Source organism: Diadema antillarum, unplaced genomic scaffold, assembly GCF_040938485.1.
Source record: "Diadema antillarum isolate AM-2024a unplaced genomic scaffold, OU_Dant_1.0 seq00000908_RagTag, whole genome shotgun sequence".
NCBI classification, from domain to species: Eukaryota; Metazoa; Echinodermata; class Echinoidea; order Diadematoida; family Diadematidae; genus Diadema; species Diadema antillarum.
This window is the reverse complement of record NW_027271765.1, coordinates 35,294-53,320: the sequence shown is the minus strand read 5'-3', so window position 1 is coordinate 53,320 and position 18,027 is coordinate 35,294. Positions and strand designations below refer to the sequence as shown.

Genomic DNA, 18,027 nt, shown 5'->3' with positions numbered 1-18,027 from the left:
TAAAGCTTAGAACCTGCTCTTTTAATATCAGCCCTTAACTAAAAATCCATGTCTGGCGACTTTTTGTTGGTTTTGTGATGCAGGGTCTCATATATATATATATATATATATATATATATATACATACATATATATATATATATATATATATATATATATATACATTTCTACAATAGAAAATACAATACACTATTGTGATAATGCTGATATTGATAACAGTGATAATTTTGGTTATTGTCGTCATTGCTGCTTTCGTTTCATATAAGGTCCTAACGAAGAAAAATGGTACGCGAAGTAGGCAGCTTAGGACATAAATTTCACATTAGTTAGAATTTATTCCACTTTCAAAACAACCGCGACAACGTTTTATGACAACAAAATACAATAAAGAAAAACAACACACAAATATTTAACCAACTATCATATTTTTTTTTGTTCTAAAACAAACGGACAATAGAATTTCAAGATTTAGAATGTTGATGTTGACAATACGTTTACGCTGTCTGCGCATCTTCTTTTTTCACGGCTGTGTGTGTATAAGGGTCCACTCGATTCGAAGTTAAGTGTCTAAAATCGCCGTGCGAATTCGAAACATGAACATGGACAAAAATGTCAGTGAAGACAGTCTTTTAATAAAAATTCTGTATCAGAATATCATAAAATCGGAGCTTGTGTGACTGCCAAATATGCTTATGTGATATGTATCATATATATATATATATATATATATGCAATACGTATATGCGATACGTATATACATATGTATTATATACATGTACATATATATATATATATATATATATATATATGCAATACGTATATGCGATACGTATATACATATGTATTATATACATGTACATATATATATATATATTATATATATATATATATATATATATATATATATATATATATACTACATGTATATACGTATTGCATATTGCAAAATTTCATATGTATATTGCAAAATTTCATATGCATTGATTAAAACAGTATTAAAAATTGACCTGCTGTGTTCTCGAAATTTTCGAGTTTCCAATCGTTTTTCGCTAAGTCTTGTGAATTTTCGTCGACCATAACGCTTTTTACTCGTCTAACAAACCATGGTATGTCATTCCTTTCGCGCTTTGATAAGCAGTTTGGACGTATTCCACGTAAACATCACTTTTCTTTGTGTTTCCAAATTTCACATGGGCAAGTTCAAATCAACTTATTACAACAAAAAAATTGCTTAAAACAAATACACACAAACAAATTGACCATGATCACATTTTTTTTAATAGTCTCGTAGCACTCTTAAAATGAAATACACTTGTATCTAATCGCAAGGTTGTGTCGTCTGCTTGTAGTCGTCGAAAGCCGCCTGCCAAGCGACCATGTCCTCAGTCTTCCATTGATTGTAGTCTTCCCGCCATTGCTCTTCTAGGTCAGACATGTCCACTGTAAAACAAAAGGTGTAAGACAAGAAATATAATATGCTGTTAACGATATTTCAGTCAACTTTAGAGCCATCACGCCACATCCCATTTTCACTGCAATTCAACACCATGTACAGACTAGCTGTTATAAAGAGCGTACTTTAAGACAAACAGAAAGGTGTAGTTGTTGAATCAAAATCGAACTTCAAATTAGCAAAATGTGGTAGAACATTTAAGTTTTTCCATGGTTTCACGAAACAGTGATATAAGTAAGAACAAACTCAGAAGGTGGCAAAGGGTATCATGTCATCACTGTACCATTAGTGTTTCATTGCACTGTACAAAAATCTTTACTAAATCTTCATTTTTCATATGACAGTAAGGAATATAAGGTTAGTAATTCATATGAAATCATTGTATTCTTGTAATAACCTCGTGACGATGACCTTCATGGGAAAGAAGTTACAGTCACCAAATTAGAGAGGAAAACATGATTTTCATTATGTGTTTTGTTTACAATACCCCAGACAATAGGACAGTTTTAGGTGAATACTTATTTATTCAACGTGGGTGTATTCTTTGTAAACATTCAAAGTATACATTTGAGTAAAAAAGATACATTTAGATTTAGTGTAAACTTTTAATACTTACTTTATTTTATGTCGGACTTTATGAGATGGTATTTCATTCTTCAAATCAAACTTTGATGAAAATGGAATTGCTTCATATTCTTCTATATGGCAGGAAGTTGTAAGATATATACAAGATACTTCGATATGAAAACGTAAATTTATTTCTGCACACTAGTGTTTCTTTTTCTGTAAGATATCTGTAGATAACATTCACTTCGGTTTTTCTTCCAAATCTTTCTTCAGCATGGAACGACAAACATTGCACAGACCATACAAAATAAAACGTTATGAGAATTCATGCTGTAGCTTACTGGTTCTTTGGACTAAAGACGGTAGGTATTCGTTCCAGAAATTGCACTCCCTCGATTTTAAAGCACGGCCATTTTCCATGGCGGGATCCATAATCTTGTACGCCAGTTCGGGAACCTCAAATTTTGGCCACGCCTTCTCCGATGTATCTGGCTGTCCGCCCGGTGTTTCTAGGTTTGGATTTCTGAATTTCATCCAGAGAAAAGTAAATGGTTATAGTTCGTTATTCCCAAGGTAAGTTGATCCCAAACTGAACTGAACTGAAATTCGGTTCGTTGGCACATACTATCTTTTTATTTTCTGATTATTGAACTTTCAGATTAACGAATCCTATTTCATTTTCGGCGCATTATATTCCTGTCAGCAGGTTCCTTGCGTGTGATTTGAGGGACTTACAGTTTAACAAAGTGTCTTGCAACAGGGTTTTTGTCAAAATGTAAAGAGACTCATGAAAAACCCGAACATTCCTTATATATCTTATATATAAGGGTTTAAAAGCATGGGCGCTGTCAATGATGTAAACATAAAGACGAAACAAACACTATTCTTTTTTTTGAAGGTTGTGCATAATTATGTTAAATGTTTGCGACTCTATACAGACACAACAAAACATTCCCTTTAATCCACTTCTACAGTTTCAAGAACATGGTATTCTTGCATGGGGGCGTTATTTGTAGCTGGAGAGAAAGAGAGAGAGAGAGAGAGAGAGAGAGAGAGAGAGGAGGAGGAGGAGGAGGAGTGCAGTTATCAGTATAGTATCATCAAATCGGTTGCGAGTAGCATTGATGACGCTGAGCTTACCCCGTCTTAGCAAAATTCGTGTAGTACTGCATAACGTCAAGAGTCAAGTCGACCTCCTCTCGCGGCATATCGTGCCATCGCGTCAAGGCCGGATTGAAGTGATAGCCGAAGATGAACTGCAAGTCTTCGGCGTGGGCCACCCCTTTCCAGGCCGGCGACAGGTTTTCCGACGTCCACACGGTCTGATTCGGCAAGTGCGTGAACTGGTAGAGATACACGTCTTGGTCACTTTCGGCGTAAACCCTGGCCCAGCCGTCGGTGGGACAGGCGAAGGCCTCGTCGGTCTCCAGAGCGATGTAGTTGTAGAAGTAGTTCGCATCAGGATCATCTGCGAGGGTCCAGTCGACGTATTCCTGCATCATAGCGTCGACGACGATGTCGTTGACGTACGTGTAAGTGAAGCGCTCCAGGGAATCGCGGAACTGCGTACTGTTGACATGTGGATCGTCGTCGGGAATGGCGCGGAGGAAGGCCCGGGCCGCTATGAGACTTCCGTCGTCTTTCGTAGAGCCCAACATCACCGGACATTTGTTGAAGCGCCCACTGGCGAGGAGCTCCAGAGGCTTGTCTGGGAGAAATTCGCCATCTACGGTAGGTACCAGTGGGATCACGTTCGTTGTCTCAAGCAGTACCTGCCAATAAGATTCAGCACGAAACTTTCAAATCTCGAAAACAGACTCCTTTTCACACACGCCCATCTCCTTCTCCTGGATCTTCTTCGGATTTCGATTATGAGCAAGAATATAAACTGTATTCGTTCCATTACATGTCTGCATGCAAGTGATACATTTTTACACGGGCAATTTTAGCCATACATAACACCAAGAGGTACCTCCTTGATTACACTGAACAATCATAGAGTAATGATAATGATAATGATAATGAATAACATTTATATAGCGCTTAATACTGATGTTTCTAGGCGCATAGTGTAACACTTTTACAAACAATAAAAAACCCCTAGAAAGCAATAACCTGATGTGTATCAGTTTTATGAACAAAGAGCAGTCTTCAGCCGTATATCAGTGGCATAACCATCAGCTTATCTACAAGGATATACTCAACACACTGTAACGCTATCATGGATACTCGGATAACTGAATGAATTAATGTAACCGTAGCATAATATGTTGTTAAATGACTAAACAACGATTATTTTTTCACCAAAGAGTTCAAGTTCGACATACTCTGTCGATGGCGAACGTCAGCTGTTGTTCGGGTAGTTCTCTCAGGCAGTCGGCCAGAGCTTGGCTGGTAGTGAGATCATCGCACCGGGCCGCCTCCCCGACGCCAAACGCATCGTCTCGAGCCTTTTGAGCGTCAGTTTCCACCGACCAAGGACTCGAAGCTGTCCCACTCTGGGATAAACAAACAAACAAGCAAACATTAACACCTTATTTCGACTACTCGTACTGTTAACTGAACAAGATTCAGCAGCTACTTTGTGTGGTTAGGTGCTGTACCTCCTGCTCAGCTACCTTGGAAGGCTGAGAATCACCTCAAGGTGAGTCAGTTATGAAACTGGTGTATCACTTTGCATATTTTAGGTTATGATGGCACGCATACTTTACGTCTCTCAGTTAATAATAAACACGCAGAAAGACTTCAAATGATCTATTACATACTTGGCTACTTAAGCCTATAACTCTTGAATTATGGGTCAGACATGGGGGTACATGATGGGCGACACTCGCAGAAAAAAAGAAAATGATAGAAACAATACTTTATAACAAAAAGTGCGCATGTTTAGAGCACTGCATGAAATTACACGCATGTGCCTGTATTATGTAGATGACAGGGGGAAACTGGTGACAGCCAAACCTCACATGAGTTGTTGTTGTTGTTGTTGTTATTTTAAAGATCAAAAGAAAAGAGAGAGAGAGAGAAATGGGGCAGTATACAAATAATTTGCCCCAGACAGCACATGAGTTCATGAATAAATCTTTTCGCAACAGTGAAATTTGCACTCGGTTATCTTCCATTACCAGTTGAAAAAAAAAAGTCGAAATTTGCTGGTTTTTTGTGTGGACATCAAATGCTATCAAATTTTTGCATAAGTAACTGATTGCAAATATGTTTAATTAGGGTTTTTTATGAGCATATCTTGGAGTATTGCAGCCCGTCACTTCGGTTTATGCTCGCAATCATTCTTTAAGTTTTTGAATGGTTTTTATCGGGACGTGATGCTTACTTGTATAATTTGTAGAAATGGTCAACCTATTACTCTGCTCGTGTTATGTAAGAATATGGACGCCAGGGAAAAAACAGCTGGGCCAAGTTGTTACAACTGATGCTGGGGCATATCCAGCTGTTTTCCCTTTCTAGCTTCTCGCTCGTTATATATGTTTATGTGCATTTTATTCTTTTTTACATTATGATATAGTGAGAAAATAAACGCTATTATTACTCGTGCTGCAACTGCTGCTACTAATTCAGCTTCAACTTTGCCAAACGCTTTACTCTATTCGCTCCTCCTCACGCCTCATTAAACCTACTTCATCTCCATGAAACATACTGATATATATATACATGAAGAGCTTTATTGCAACAAAAAAAAAATGAGCTAAGCGCCATTTTTAAACATTTCAAAGTAAGTCCATCATCAGATAGAGCAAAATAAAACATTTCCAGTAATACCTCACTAGTAACATGACAAGGGATCTTCTACATGTTCTAGAAGTTATGATTAAAAATATCCTGCATTTTTATTATTTTCTTTGTTTTTTACCAGCTTTAATCATTCGACGTAACAAGAATGGAGTTAGCTCGTTTTACGATAAAACTCTTTGTGTAGTCAAAATGTTTCCGTTCTGTTAATATATCTGTATTAGTTTTCTACCTCTCTCTTCTACCATTAGGCAACATCCAACAGAAACTGGCAGCCGCAATGATTAACAATATTGATTTAACCTTCGCTGAAACTAATCAAATCTATACGGTATCTTTCGGAGAGATAACGCGCACTCATTTACGAAGTGGAAAGCCAAACAAGTCAGTCAGTTATCACTACTTGCTGATAGCGTGTTAGTTTTGCCGTCTGCAGAAGTCATTAGCCAATCAGGAAGGCCACATAAGTTCATATTTCTCTTTTCTTTGAGAAATGATAATTATTCTTATCACGATCGATATTTCACCGAGTCACCCCCCAAAAATCGATTTGGACCTTTATCGGCACGGCATCCTCCGCGTACACATCAAAGGTATACTATTGAAAAAAACTGCTTAAACTTGGACTATGACAGAAGTTGAGTTTAGCGATATGATTATTATCTACAGAAATATTGCCCGAGAGAGCAAGGCGCCGTATATAATGAGAATGCTTCCGTGCAAAGGCATTTCAGCTTCATGAAGTCAAAGGTCCTCATTATGAATTTGATTTTGCATAAGAAACACATTTTCATATGCTCATGCCTCCCATTTATTCATTTATGTATTTATTGTTGTCGTCGTTGTTGACATGTTATTTATTACTAGCAAAGGATGCCATTGCAAACAAAAGAACGACAGCACAATATTACCAGGCTATCCCTGGTTTCCAGGTTCATCGTGTCACCGCCGGTAACCAGGGATATCCTGGTGGTAGTGTCGCTGCCCGGAAAGCAGCAGATGGCAGGTTCGAGTCCCATGGTTCCTTTTCTTCCCGACATGATTGTTAAATTACAGATCAGCAGTTGCGATATCTTACACATGTCATTTGCAGAAGGAGACAAATTGAAGAAAATTCAGACCTCAACCATCACCCCTCTGATTAATAATTTTCTCTTGCTTTCATTGATATCTTGTCCGCCTTGGCGACTACTTAACATAACAATAACGGAATTTCAGAGCTTGGGTATTTGTTCCGGGTTCATTGTGTCACTGCCAGTGACTGCCGGTAACCAGGGATAGTCAGGTGGTAGTTTCGCTGCCCGGAAAGCAGTAGATGACCGGTACGACTCCCGTAGTTCCTTTTTTCCCGACATGTTTGTTAAATTACTGATCAGCAGTTGCGATCTTGTAAATTTAATTTGTAGAGAGAGAGAAATTGAAGAAAACTCACACCTCAAAATGTCATAAGATTGTACAGTCCTTCAAAAAAGCACAAACATTATGATAAAAAAAAAATAAATTGCAAATTTGTGTGAACTCACAACGAGGATTGCTCTGTTGAAGTAGCCGGCACTCTCGGGCGACAGGAGATGAAGACCAACGCTACCTCCTCCTGCACTCTGCCCAAAGATCGTAACTTCGTTTGGATCGCCACCGAATGCTTGAATCAGAAGGGTAAAAATCAGGTCATCGTAGCTCACATTAAAAGATAAAGGAAGAATTCAGGTACAATTTCACCTAAAAGATAAATATCAGCAAGTTTTGACAGGTAGTTACATCAGAAATTGCTGCCTCTTGTCTGAGTATCCGCTCGGTCCTTTCCTCTTATGGAGCGCATAAATTCAAGAATGAAAAGAAAACCACACTTTAAAAATGCATCTTTCGATGTTTTTTGTAATGCGGCATCACCTCTACAGTGCCTATCAAAAAAAAAAAAAGGTTATCCAACTTTGGAGGGCTACTATATATTTCATAATTGTCAGCTATGGAGAGTGCAATGTTAGTCGTGAGTAAAGTGGAACTCTTCCTCTTTCCATTGTTACCTATTATGTTGACAAACATCATGCATGACTGAGCACACAAACTTTAAAGGCAACAATGACAAAATGCACTTTTTCCAAGTTGCGTGTTATTGTGAAGGAACAATGCATGTCTCACTGCGTGGATGAGATCTATCAATGAAAGTGGTCAAATCATCAGGCCAGCCAGCACGACTGCAGGTTCGTGTTTAGAGTTTCTTCTAATCTTATGTGGTTCATAACCTTCAACATGGCCACATTGTCGATAACTTGGTCCTTCCCATAAACGCTAAACCATCATCCATTTTCTCTCTTCATATTCAAGACATAGTTTGTCGCTGCGAGATATGTGTTGAATATGAACATAGAAAAATGGACTGTGTGGGTTGGCTTTGTGGGAGTGACCAATTTATTGAACTGGTGACCATGTTAAAGGTTACGAACCATAAAATGTTAGGAGAAAACCGAAACACAAACCCTAAACACAAACCTGCATTCATACAGGGTGGCCTATTTGGCCACTTTGTGACATAACAAATAAGATTGAAAATCATCTGATATAAAGATGCAATATGATTACTATCTTAAGTGCATCTCGATTTACTTCCTGCGACATTTGTACCAGATACATACACCACACAGTATAACAATATATTTACATATAATTCTGTATGATGTAATATAATATAATATGATATGATATAATATTATATAATGTAATAAAATATAATATAATATAATATAATATAATATAATATAATATGACATGATATAATATAACATAATATAATATAATACAATATCATATTATATTATATTATATCATATTATATTATATTATATTACATTATATATTATATTATATTATATTATATTATATTATATTACATTATATAGAATGATATTATATGATATAATGTAACGCAACACAATATCATATCATATAATACAATACGATATGATATGATATGATAAATATAATAATAGTACCTTGGATATTACGATTGACCCATTTCAGAGCCTCCAATTGATCGTACATCCCGTACATGCCCGGTAGTACATCATCTCCTGAATGATTTGAGGGGGTAGTGAAGCAGGGTGGAGGAGGAGGAGGAGGAGTAGGAGAGAGAGAGAGAGAGAGCAGTTGGTTGCATTGAACATGCAGTGTGCAGTAGTTGCTGGAGAATTAAACTTCTCTTTGTATTAAGTTCAAACATGTACTGCGATGGAGACCTACTAGGATACCGGTTCACTTTATCTCCCGCCAGCCGGTTTCCTAACTTAAAACTAACTAAAGTTAGATGAAAATTTGCTATACCTTGAAAACATTTTAGATGACAAAGGCATATTTGAAAAACATTTCGATTATTTTTGATATTCTCAATACAGTTAAGAATATCGTTAATAATGTATGATTAATCATTATGTTATATATATATATATATATATATATATATATAAGTAAACGAATCAGTAGAAAAAGAACGACGTAAAAAATAATAATAAATCCTAGATCTTGAAGATCTTAAAAACGGAGCATAGCTCTCAAATACATACATATATATATATATATATATATATGTGTGTGTGTGTGTGTGTGTGTGTAAGCGTATGTCTATACACACATATGTACAACTTTTTGTTGGCATATTTTGGCCTATATATTACAATTCATGAGTTATTTTTCTTTTGCAAGAAGCAAACTATGATGCTTTAACCACAATTTTTATATTTGAACTGTACCTTGGTAATATTGTCTTCATTGTCTTACTTTCCATTTGAAAGACAGGAAAATAAATAGAATAAAATGAAGTCATTTCACTTCAATTCAATTGAATTCGATTCTGTTTAGTTCGATTCAATTCAATCATCATTTAGATCCATCCCACAAAAGAGTGAAACAAAATACCATTTATACTCCATCACAAAAATCATAATCGTTTTATCAATTTGTAATAAATACATAATGCATAACTACATAAGTCAAATTTAATAAATCGACAGTTTTCTTTTGTTGTTTTTTTTTTTGTTTATTACTCTGACCTAGTCTTTTTTGTGCCTATGATAAGTTAATGTCATATCTACCCGTGGACAAGAATCCGAAGCCGTTCAGCCTGTAGTTGGCAGTCACGTGGACAACTCCATGGATGGCACACAGGGCGTGGCCCTCATAACTCCAAGACGACCCCGCCCCCAGAACAAATGCTCCGCCATGAAACCAAACCATGACCGGTGCATTTTGCGGCTGAGTAGCATTGAAAGGAACGTTCAAAACACAGCGAGTAGCCAAGATGTGATGTTTGTTTTGGGATTTTGTTGTTGTTGTTGCAGTATCCAATAATCAGAAATGTTTTGATCTTTCTACAGAAATCCATGTAACATGAGAATGACACTGTCATTAACGAGATGATCAGGTAGATGGATAACGGGCAACTACTAGTAGAAGGCAGATCGCATATTTTGACATTGTTGCCTTTTTATTTAAATATACACCAAAAAGTAAGCTGTCAGCGGTAACTGGTCACCCTGTCGATCTCCTTATTGCTCCTTTTCTCTCTCACTCTCTCTTTCTCTCTCTCTCTCTCTGGATATATATAATATACATATACATAAATACATACATACATAATGTTGATATTATCACGCGTAATATCTTCAAGAAGCGACAAATACAACCGTATGTCAGTGTATGGTAACGTTAGAAACCCGAAGAATGCCAATTTCTTGGACTTGACAACACTGTGCATGTGTATACATTGTGCTGACAGTGCCAATTGGGACTATGAAATTTGAAATGACATGACAAGCTTTCGACGGCTTCTGATCCAATATTTTAGTTTTTTAAGTCCTTGAAATCAGTCTATCACTTGAAACAAGGCAGTCCCAGAAAATTAGTAACAACAACAAACATGAGTAAAAGGATGGAGTAATGAACTACCACTTTGTCGATATGTGACAGTTTGTCGCTTTCTTTGTCAACGTTTAACCAAAGCACATTGAAGAAAGGTAGAATATCTCAAGAAGAACCTTACTCTCAATTCCATTTAATTCAATTCAATACTTTGAATCAATTCAATGGTATAATTGTAATTACAACAATTGGACACTGATGAGGTTGAACGTTCATCTTTGCTTTTACCTTCTCACTAATAAATTTTCCTTTCGTTATTCCGAAGTCAAACATCCAATTTGAGTATTGAAAAATACAGGTTGCACACTGAAAGCCCATTTCAAAGGGAAGAAAACATAAAAGATCGGGTAGATGTTATTTATACTTGTTGGCTCGCAGTAAAGCTCACCTGAGGATTTGGAGTCCACACATTGAGGTAGAGGCAATCCTCGCTCTGTTCCCGGCTCTCTAGTCTTTCCGGTAGCTGCCAGCAAATTGTTCTGTACTCGGTGGCATTGAGCACCCCGCCTTCGAGCTCCGTCATCGATTCGGGCTTCATGAACCTGTAGTTGGACGCGTTCTTGGCGAACGGTATTCCGCGGTACACGTTCACGCTCGTGTTATAGGACGGGTAATCGTGTTTGAACGGGATCGTCTCCCCGTAGATCTGTCCGAAGTTCGGCACGTCGACCACCGGCTGGTCACCTACGACGTCGACGACGAGAAGGACCAGACCCAGGAAAGAAGCCAGTGGGAAAAAATCAAACTTGTGCATCCTGCCTTGCATTCCCCCTTTCCCGCAACGACGAAATTTGAAATTAGTCTCCAGAAGTCCCCGCACTCAAATACAGAGTACTATACTTGAACGTCGCCAACGATAAGGGGCTCTGATTCGTTCACTTGTTCAAAATGTTAGTTCATCCTCGCACTGTTTATTAATAAACCAATTTTGATCGAAGAACTCTCAAGGTATGGAGAGCCCTTGATGAGATAAACGTTTATCAAATACTGCCTGGACTTGTGTCTATTTCAACAGCCCGGCTCTACGTCGAAGAGTGCTTCATTAATTATAGCAGAGCTAGTTCTGTTTTTATCTTGGTAAGCAAATATTGCAAAGAAAGATCGACCTATAGCAACAGAGCGCCTAAGGGGCCTTCTCAGATATCAAGATGTAAAGAGACCGCTGCCAAGTGTGACTTGTTACATCTCTGCCGGTAATGTGTGGGCATTAGCGATTAGCTCGGGTTGTTATTTGAATGGTGAAGTGTGACACCTCAATTCTTGACCGCCTGTGTTTGACACAATGCAATTAAATCTAATTTTAAACGCTTATCTATGCAAATTGAAGTGGGTGTGGCTCAGATTGTACCGTCTCTTTTATGGAGGCTGTCAAAACGTGCTTTTGTTTCCCCCAAATCAGAGGATCATGAGGGGATAAAACAACAGTAGACACTTTTTTGTTTTTGAACTTCCTGAAATCACAGATTAGGATGTCGTCCCCCTAGTAGCGGAATCTGTTTGGAGACACACCAAACACTACAAAGCGGAATCGTTCATTGCCATGGTAAAGAAGGAAAAAGACAACAGACGACGTATTCTTGTAAATAGCAATAGAAGAACACTTGTTATGTAATGAACTCCCATACTACTGGTTTACTTACCTACACACACACACACACACACACACACACACACACACACACACACACACACACACACACATATATATATATATATATATATATATATATATATATATATATGCGTGTGTGTGTGTGTGTGTGTTTGTTTGCCTCTAAAGTTTTTGCGTGGATATCACTATCAGCTTTGCTTTCTTGAACAATCCATCAATGAGATTTTTTTTTTTTCGTTTTGTTTTGTTTTGTTTGCTGATCCTAACTGAAAACATCTCGCCAGATTCGGACATTGATGTGACATGAAGTGCGAAAAACCCCTGAGAACAATGGACAGAGATTTCAAAGAAGTGGCGGTCTCAAAATCTCCCTTATATATGAAGACGATTCACAGCAACACGTGACTGGAAACACGTGACTACCGCAGTCACCGTAGCAGACCTTTGGAAAGCAGCAAAAGAGTATCATTTTATAAAAACAGTCACAGCATAAACAGGCTACTGTGACTTAATCCACTGCTTGGGTAGTGAGCGTCTTCTCATCCTGATACGTTTGTTGGTCCTACATAATTTTTAGAGGTGCGAATTAACCCACAATGCTTTTTCTGCTTCATAACTTTCTGGAAGTTAGTTTTTGATAGAATACATCTTTTTTTTTTTAATGTGAAATGAAGCTCATTTCCTGATGAATTCGTCTGTTCACTATAACACCGATGTGGATGCAGATCAGGGCCCTGTTGCTTAAAAAGCTGCAATCAAACATAAGTCCGTTGGCAGCCAATCAGAATTTAGTATTCAAAGACTTACGTTTGATTTTCTGACTTATATTTGATTTCAACTTTCATGCAACAGGGCCCAGGATTCGTTAAACAAACATGACAGATTCTGTTCTGTCTCGTATCATGGAATTAAGGAGAGGTAGAAGTTAGTAAAGTGTGTATGTTGTTCAAGTTGCCAAACAATGAGCCGGGAACGAATGGTAAAAGAGGGCAGGAGTAAATATCGTTGACAATCCTTTGTGGTTTAGGTGAGAAAAGATATCTTGCCATCAAAGGGGGAAGAATTTTTATTATGTCTTTGAGTGGGTATTTATTCAGATGAGATCAGGTCAATGGACTTTCTGTCTTTGGGAGAAAAGAAACCCCATGTCAATCAGACCCAGAACCAGTGGACAACGCCCTCAGCGTGCAGGTCAGGAGAGGCATTTTCACTTTGGATACGTTGTGATTTCATTACTTCATTGCATATGACATAATTGATTAGTCTATTATAGACGATGACATTCTTCATGCGATTTTGTTTAAATTCTTTTCTTAAACAGTGACGCATTTCCTTGTGACCATGAGAACAATGACAACTGAACATAACATGCATCCAGAAACCTGCTCAATTTGCAAATAAAAAACACAATAGGTTATATATATATATATATATATATATATATATATATATATATATAATACATATATGTAATTTATTTTTTCTATAAGTGAAAATTGGGCAAAGAAAATGGGATTCTTTGCTTAATTTTTTTACTTATCAATTGTATACATTTCTAGTCAATTCTCCTTTGTTTTCGTTTACTATATATATATATATATATATATATATATATATATATATTCATTTATTTATTTATTTATTTATAAATATATTGGTACATCTCAAACAACAGCTCTCTTCTTGCTTTTGTGTCAACTTCTTCTTTATCAGCGAAAGTCTGTTAAGGCGGTTTTTCCCATCAATGTTCTGATAAGAATTTCATCCTATTCTCGTTCAACTTCGTGCATCACGATTACAAGTAGAACTTCATAAACGGATGGGCTTTTAAACTGTCACCGTACCTACTGCTTTACATTGTGACATTTTCATTCCTATGATTCCTTACTATTTATAATGAATTCATCCGTGAAAATGTCACCATTGTGAGTGTTATTTGCTCTGGAAAAAGGAAAGAATTCAAGTCAAAACTTTGACAAAAAAGATCAGCTTGAAACAGCCATTTTAAAACACTCGGACAACTGTAGTACATTACAGACTCAGTCGTTGATGCTTGTCTTTATTCAACAACACTAGTATGTACATTTATTGTGAAAATATATTCAAAGGTACACTGCCTATGATATGAAAGTATCGAATATCACATAATTAGTTACATTCAGAAAACTACTTCTAGAATTTATCCGAAAACTTGCCTGCGCTACAAACGGGAGATTTTGTCAGAGATTAGAATTTGAACAATGCGCCCCTGGGCTCCATAGTTAGGTTGCAAGGCTCTAGACGTGCATTTGAATCTTTATTACTTTCGATTAAATCTAGTGTAAAGAGTATTGGTATGATTTATTCTTTAGCGGCTAATCCGCGCATCGGACAAACTTATATAACTAATCGAGGAACTACAAGAGTGCATACCTTCTCCCAGTCTGTTCAGAAAAGAGATCACAAAGTCCAAAAAACACGACACGTAGATAAAACCCTGCGATCTGCAAATGACAAGTCACACCATTTCCTTTTTATTTGTATCTCCTAATACTTTAGGCCAACTGTATATTATCTAAGTGTTTAGTAGTGCCTCAGCGACAGTTCCTTGTACGCTCTTATACAATATTGAATGTGGAACTGCTTTTGTGATATTAAAAGATATCTCATCTTCAAAAGCTTTATGGTAAAAATATTGATATGTTTAGGAGTAGGTATACTGTAAGTAGCAAGAGGGCAAGAGAACATATGTTTTATATGTCATTTGAATGCTGCTCATGTAATTGTGTATGGTATATTTTTTGTTTTGTAAAAAAACATGTGAACAAAACAAATGTCCATGATATGGACAATAAAGACTGGAATGAAATGAAATGAAATGAAATGAAATGAAATGAAATGAAATGAAATGAAATGAAATGAAATGAAATGAAATTAAGCATGAGGGGTGAAGGTTGAGGTGTGAGATTTCTCCAATTTGTCTCCCTCTACAAATGAAATTTGTAATATCGCAACTGCTGATCTTTAACTAAATTGTCGCAAAAAAGGAACAACGGGACTCGAACCTCTTATATACTGCTTTTCGGGAAGCGACACTATCTTCAGGCTATCCCTAGTTGTCGACAGTGACGCAATGAACTTGGGAAAAAAAAATACCCCGGAACCAATACCTTGGAACAAATGTTGTAAGTAGTTTTTTTTTTCTTCTTGATATTGTTACCAAGATAATTCTGAAATTCTATCCAATCTTCTTTTCACGTTCCTCAAAATCACTGTAAACAGGGGAATGTGCTTTGCAGCCGAGTAGCAAGAAAACCAGCAACTTCAAGTATATCGAGAATTAAGTGTAAGAGCCCTAAACTCTTTCGAAACGATAAATAACTTGATTGTTTTTTCAAATCAGCAGCCAGATAGTTTCTTAGCAGAGTTGAATTTTATATAACTAATTAATCATACCATGCATCACCGCAATGCATGAATGTTTAAGCGTAGATTTATAAGGACAGTTTTCTGAAATATTGGCTGGCGGACAGAGAATTTTTGTATCTTCCAAATTGATGCTGTTTGTCGCCATATTCGGTATACATGTTTACTAAGTAAGGGTAAGTGGGGGTCATATGAGCTTGGTTGGGGTTGACGGAAATAGTCAAAACCGTCCATAGTTACCTGAGATTACTTATATGACTCGCAAGTTAGCATGTCCCGATTGTCATTTAAAAAAAAGGTAACAGAAAAGAGTAAAATGCAATCAATGCAACATGAAATTTTCATTCTGTTCGTCTGAATCTCAAATCAAGGCAATCTGTAAACTTTAGAAATGGAGAAACCCATTTGAATGAAAACGTTAGTTTTCAGATCCCTCTGACAACAAGAAAAACAAAAGAAGAACATTGTGTTATCACCACAATAGGAGAGAAGAGATGGAGAATTAAAAAAAGAAGAAGAATATTTTGGGTCTATTGATTCATGTATTGTGCCTCTGACATCGTATAGAAAAATCCACTAACGTGCAATGTAAGCGATGGCTATAGTGGACAACGACAATTACATGAAGATATGTTCCATGCAATATTGTATTTAGAATTGTTCAAGGAAGAATTTATCCTGTCAATTATTTTTTGCTTTTAAACCAAGACCCTCGTCCAATGGGTGGTCCAGCCATTTGACTTATACCTGGCTAAATGATTGTAAAAGATACAGTGTGGATATTGACAATCTTTCTAATTTGTCATGGAGCTAAATTGTTTTGGTGCATAGATGAATTATTCATTATTCCTTCATTTCATTTCATTTATGAAGTTTCCACACAAATTATTCAGCGTTGTATTTGTAAGACACGTCCATGACAATGAAAAGTAACACATAATTTGTAAATTCAGGGTGTGAGAAGACAAAAAATATGGACTATGACCCACTCTATGCTCTGAAATCGGGGATCAACGCTAATAACATTGGCAGTGGTTCAATAAAGCATAATAGAGCTATCACATGCAGCGACAGGAGGACTACTATTTCTGCGTAATTAGAAAACCGACAAAGATTAACTGAGGTCAAGTGTTCCAACTTTTATCTCATCTCCTTCCTCCCTTCCGTGTATACTTCTGCCAAGCAGTACCCATCTGAACTTTAATTTGCCTGTTACGCTATTTTTTTTTTATTTTATTTATTTATTTATCTATTTGTTTATTTATTTAATTATTTTTATTTTTATTTTTATTTCATTTATCTATTTATTTATTCATTTATTTATTTTTATTTATTTATTTATTTATTTTTTTTTTTTTTGGGGGGGGTTAACATCAATACTTTTTTTCTTGGCTAGTTCCATACCCTGATTTCTTTGTAGATGTTGCCCTACTTTTCTGCGTTATACCCCAATTCCACAGAGATTTTCTCTCTTCGCTCACTCATCGGAAGCAAAGTTTATCGCTTCCGGCTACCCACCGAAATGTATCGAACCACAGTCCGAGGAATCCCACTTGTGTTGGTCGACTATTAGGTCAGAGCATGTCTGACATGTCGGGCGGTGATCCAATGAGGCAAGATCGTCAGATGTAGTTCGCTGCATGTCTGACACTCGCCTATAATAGTTGACCAACCAAGTCGGATTCATCAGACTGCTATCCAAGACACTCCGATAAGTGGCCTATGAAAAAACAACAACAGGGTATTAGCGAGTGACTTCAAAATGGTTACACATAACTGGCTCATACAACTGAGAAATCAGGACTTGTCGCAGGCTGGTAAGAAATTTCAGAATAAGAACACACAAGCGAATGCATAGTACTGTGCAACATTCCGTCTCCCGCTGGACTGTCGTATTATTCACACCGGCCTGTTACTCCGCGACTTGATCCGACAACGTACCACAAATGTTAGTAATGCGACAACGTACCACAAGTAATGCACATGTCGCTAATACTTACGAACGAATAATTGCTACCATCTTCACCAAATTGTGCCCGACGCAATATCTAAAACATGATATGAAAAAAAAAATGTTACAAATCTATTTAGACACGATGGTTTTATACAAAAAGGGGAATGGAAATTACTACTCAAACTTAATAGTGAAGAGAGAGAGAAAGTTGCATTTCATGATTTGAAAAGCGATTTTATGTGCTTTTTTATTCCAGTCGATCGTACCGTGGGCCGACTGCACAAGCGTTTATAAAGCATGAAAGTTACTCGCAAATTACCGCTGTGGTGATACATGTTTACTGGGAGTAGTCAAATATTGGTGAGTTTAACATAGAAT

At 36.9% G+C, this 18,027-nt stretch overlaps 1 protein-coding gene across 1 annotated transcript; it reads right to left on the bottom strand.

Annotated features, from left to right (window-relative positions):
* Window positions 1-1,318: 1,318 nt before the first annotated feature.
* On the bottom strand, window positions 1,319-11,432 carry LOC139741165 (cholinesterase-like). The gene is made up of 8 exons (XM_071651758.1): window positions 11,067-11,432; window positions 9,853-10,012; window positions 8,758-8,835; window positions 7,291-7,409; window positions 4,348-4,518; window positions 3,161-3,792; window positions 2,362-2,543; window positions 1,319-1,440 (listed from the first exon to the last, which is right to left on the bottom strand). The coding sequence occupies exons 1-8, from the start codon at window positions 11,430-11,432 to the stop codon at window positions 1,319-1,321; spliced, it is 1,830 nt and encodes a 609-aa protein (XP_071507859.1).
* Window positions 11,433-18,027: the final 6,595 nt, after the last annotated feature.

Excerpts from the sequence above, each read along its gene's own strand:
- LOC139741165 (XM_071651758.1), bottom strand. The coding sequence starts at position 11,432 with ATGCACAAGTTTGATTTTTTCCCACTGGCTTCTTTCCTGGGTCTGGTC. Across the intron at positions 10,013-11,066 it reads TGTGGACTCCAAATCCTCAG|CCGCAAAATGCACCGGTCAT; the intron begins GTGAGCTTTACT and ends AATGCTACTCAG. Across the intron at positions 1,441-2,361 it reads GTCTTTAGTCCAAAGAACCA|TGGACATGTCTGACCTAGAA; the intron begins GTAAGCTACAGC and ends TTTGTTTTACAG.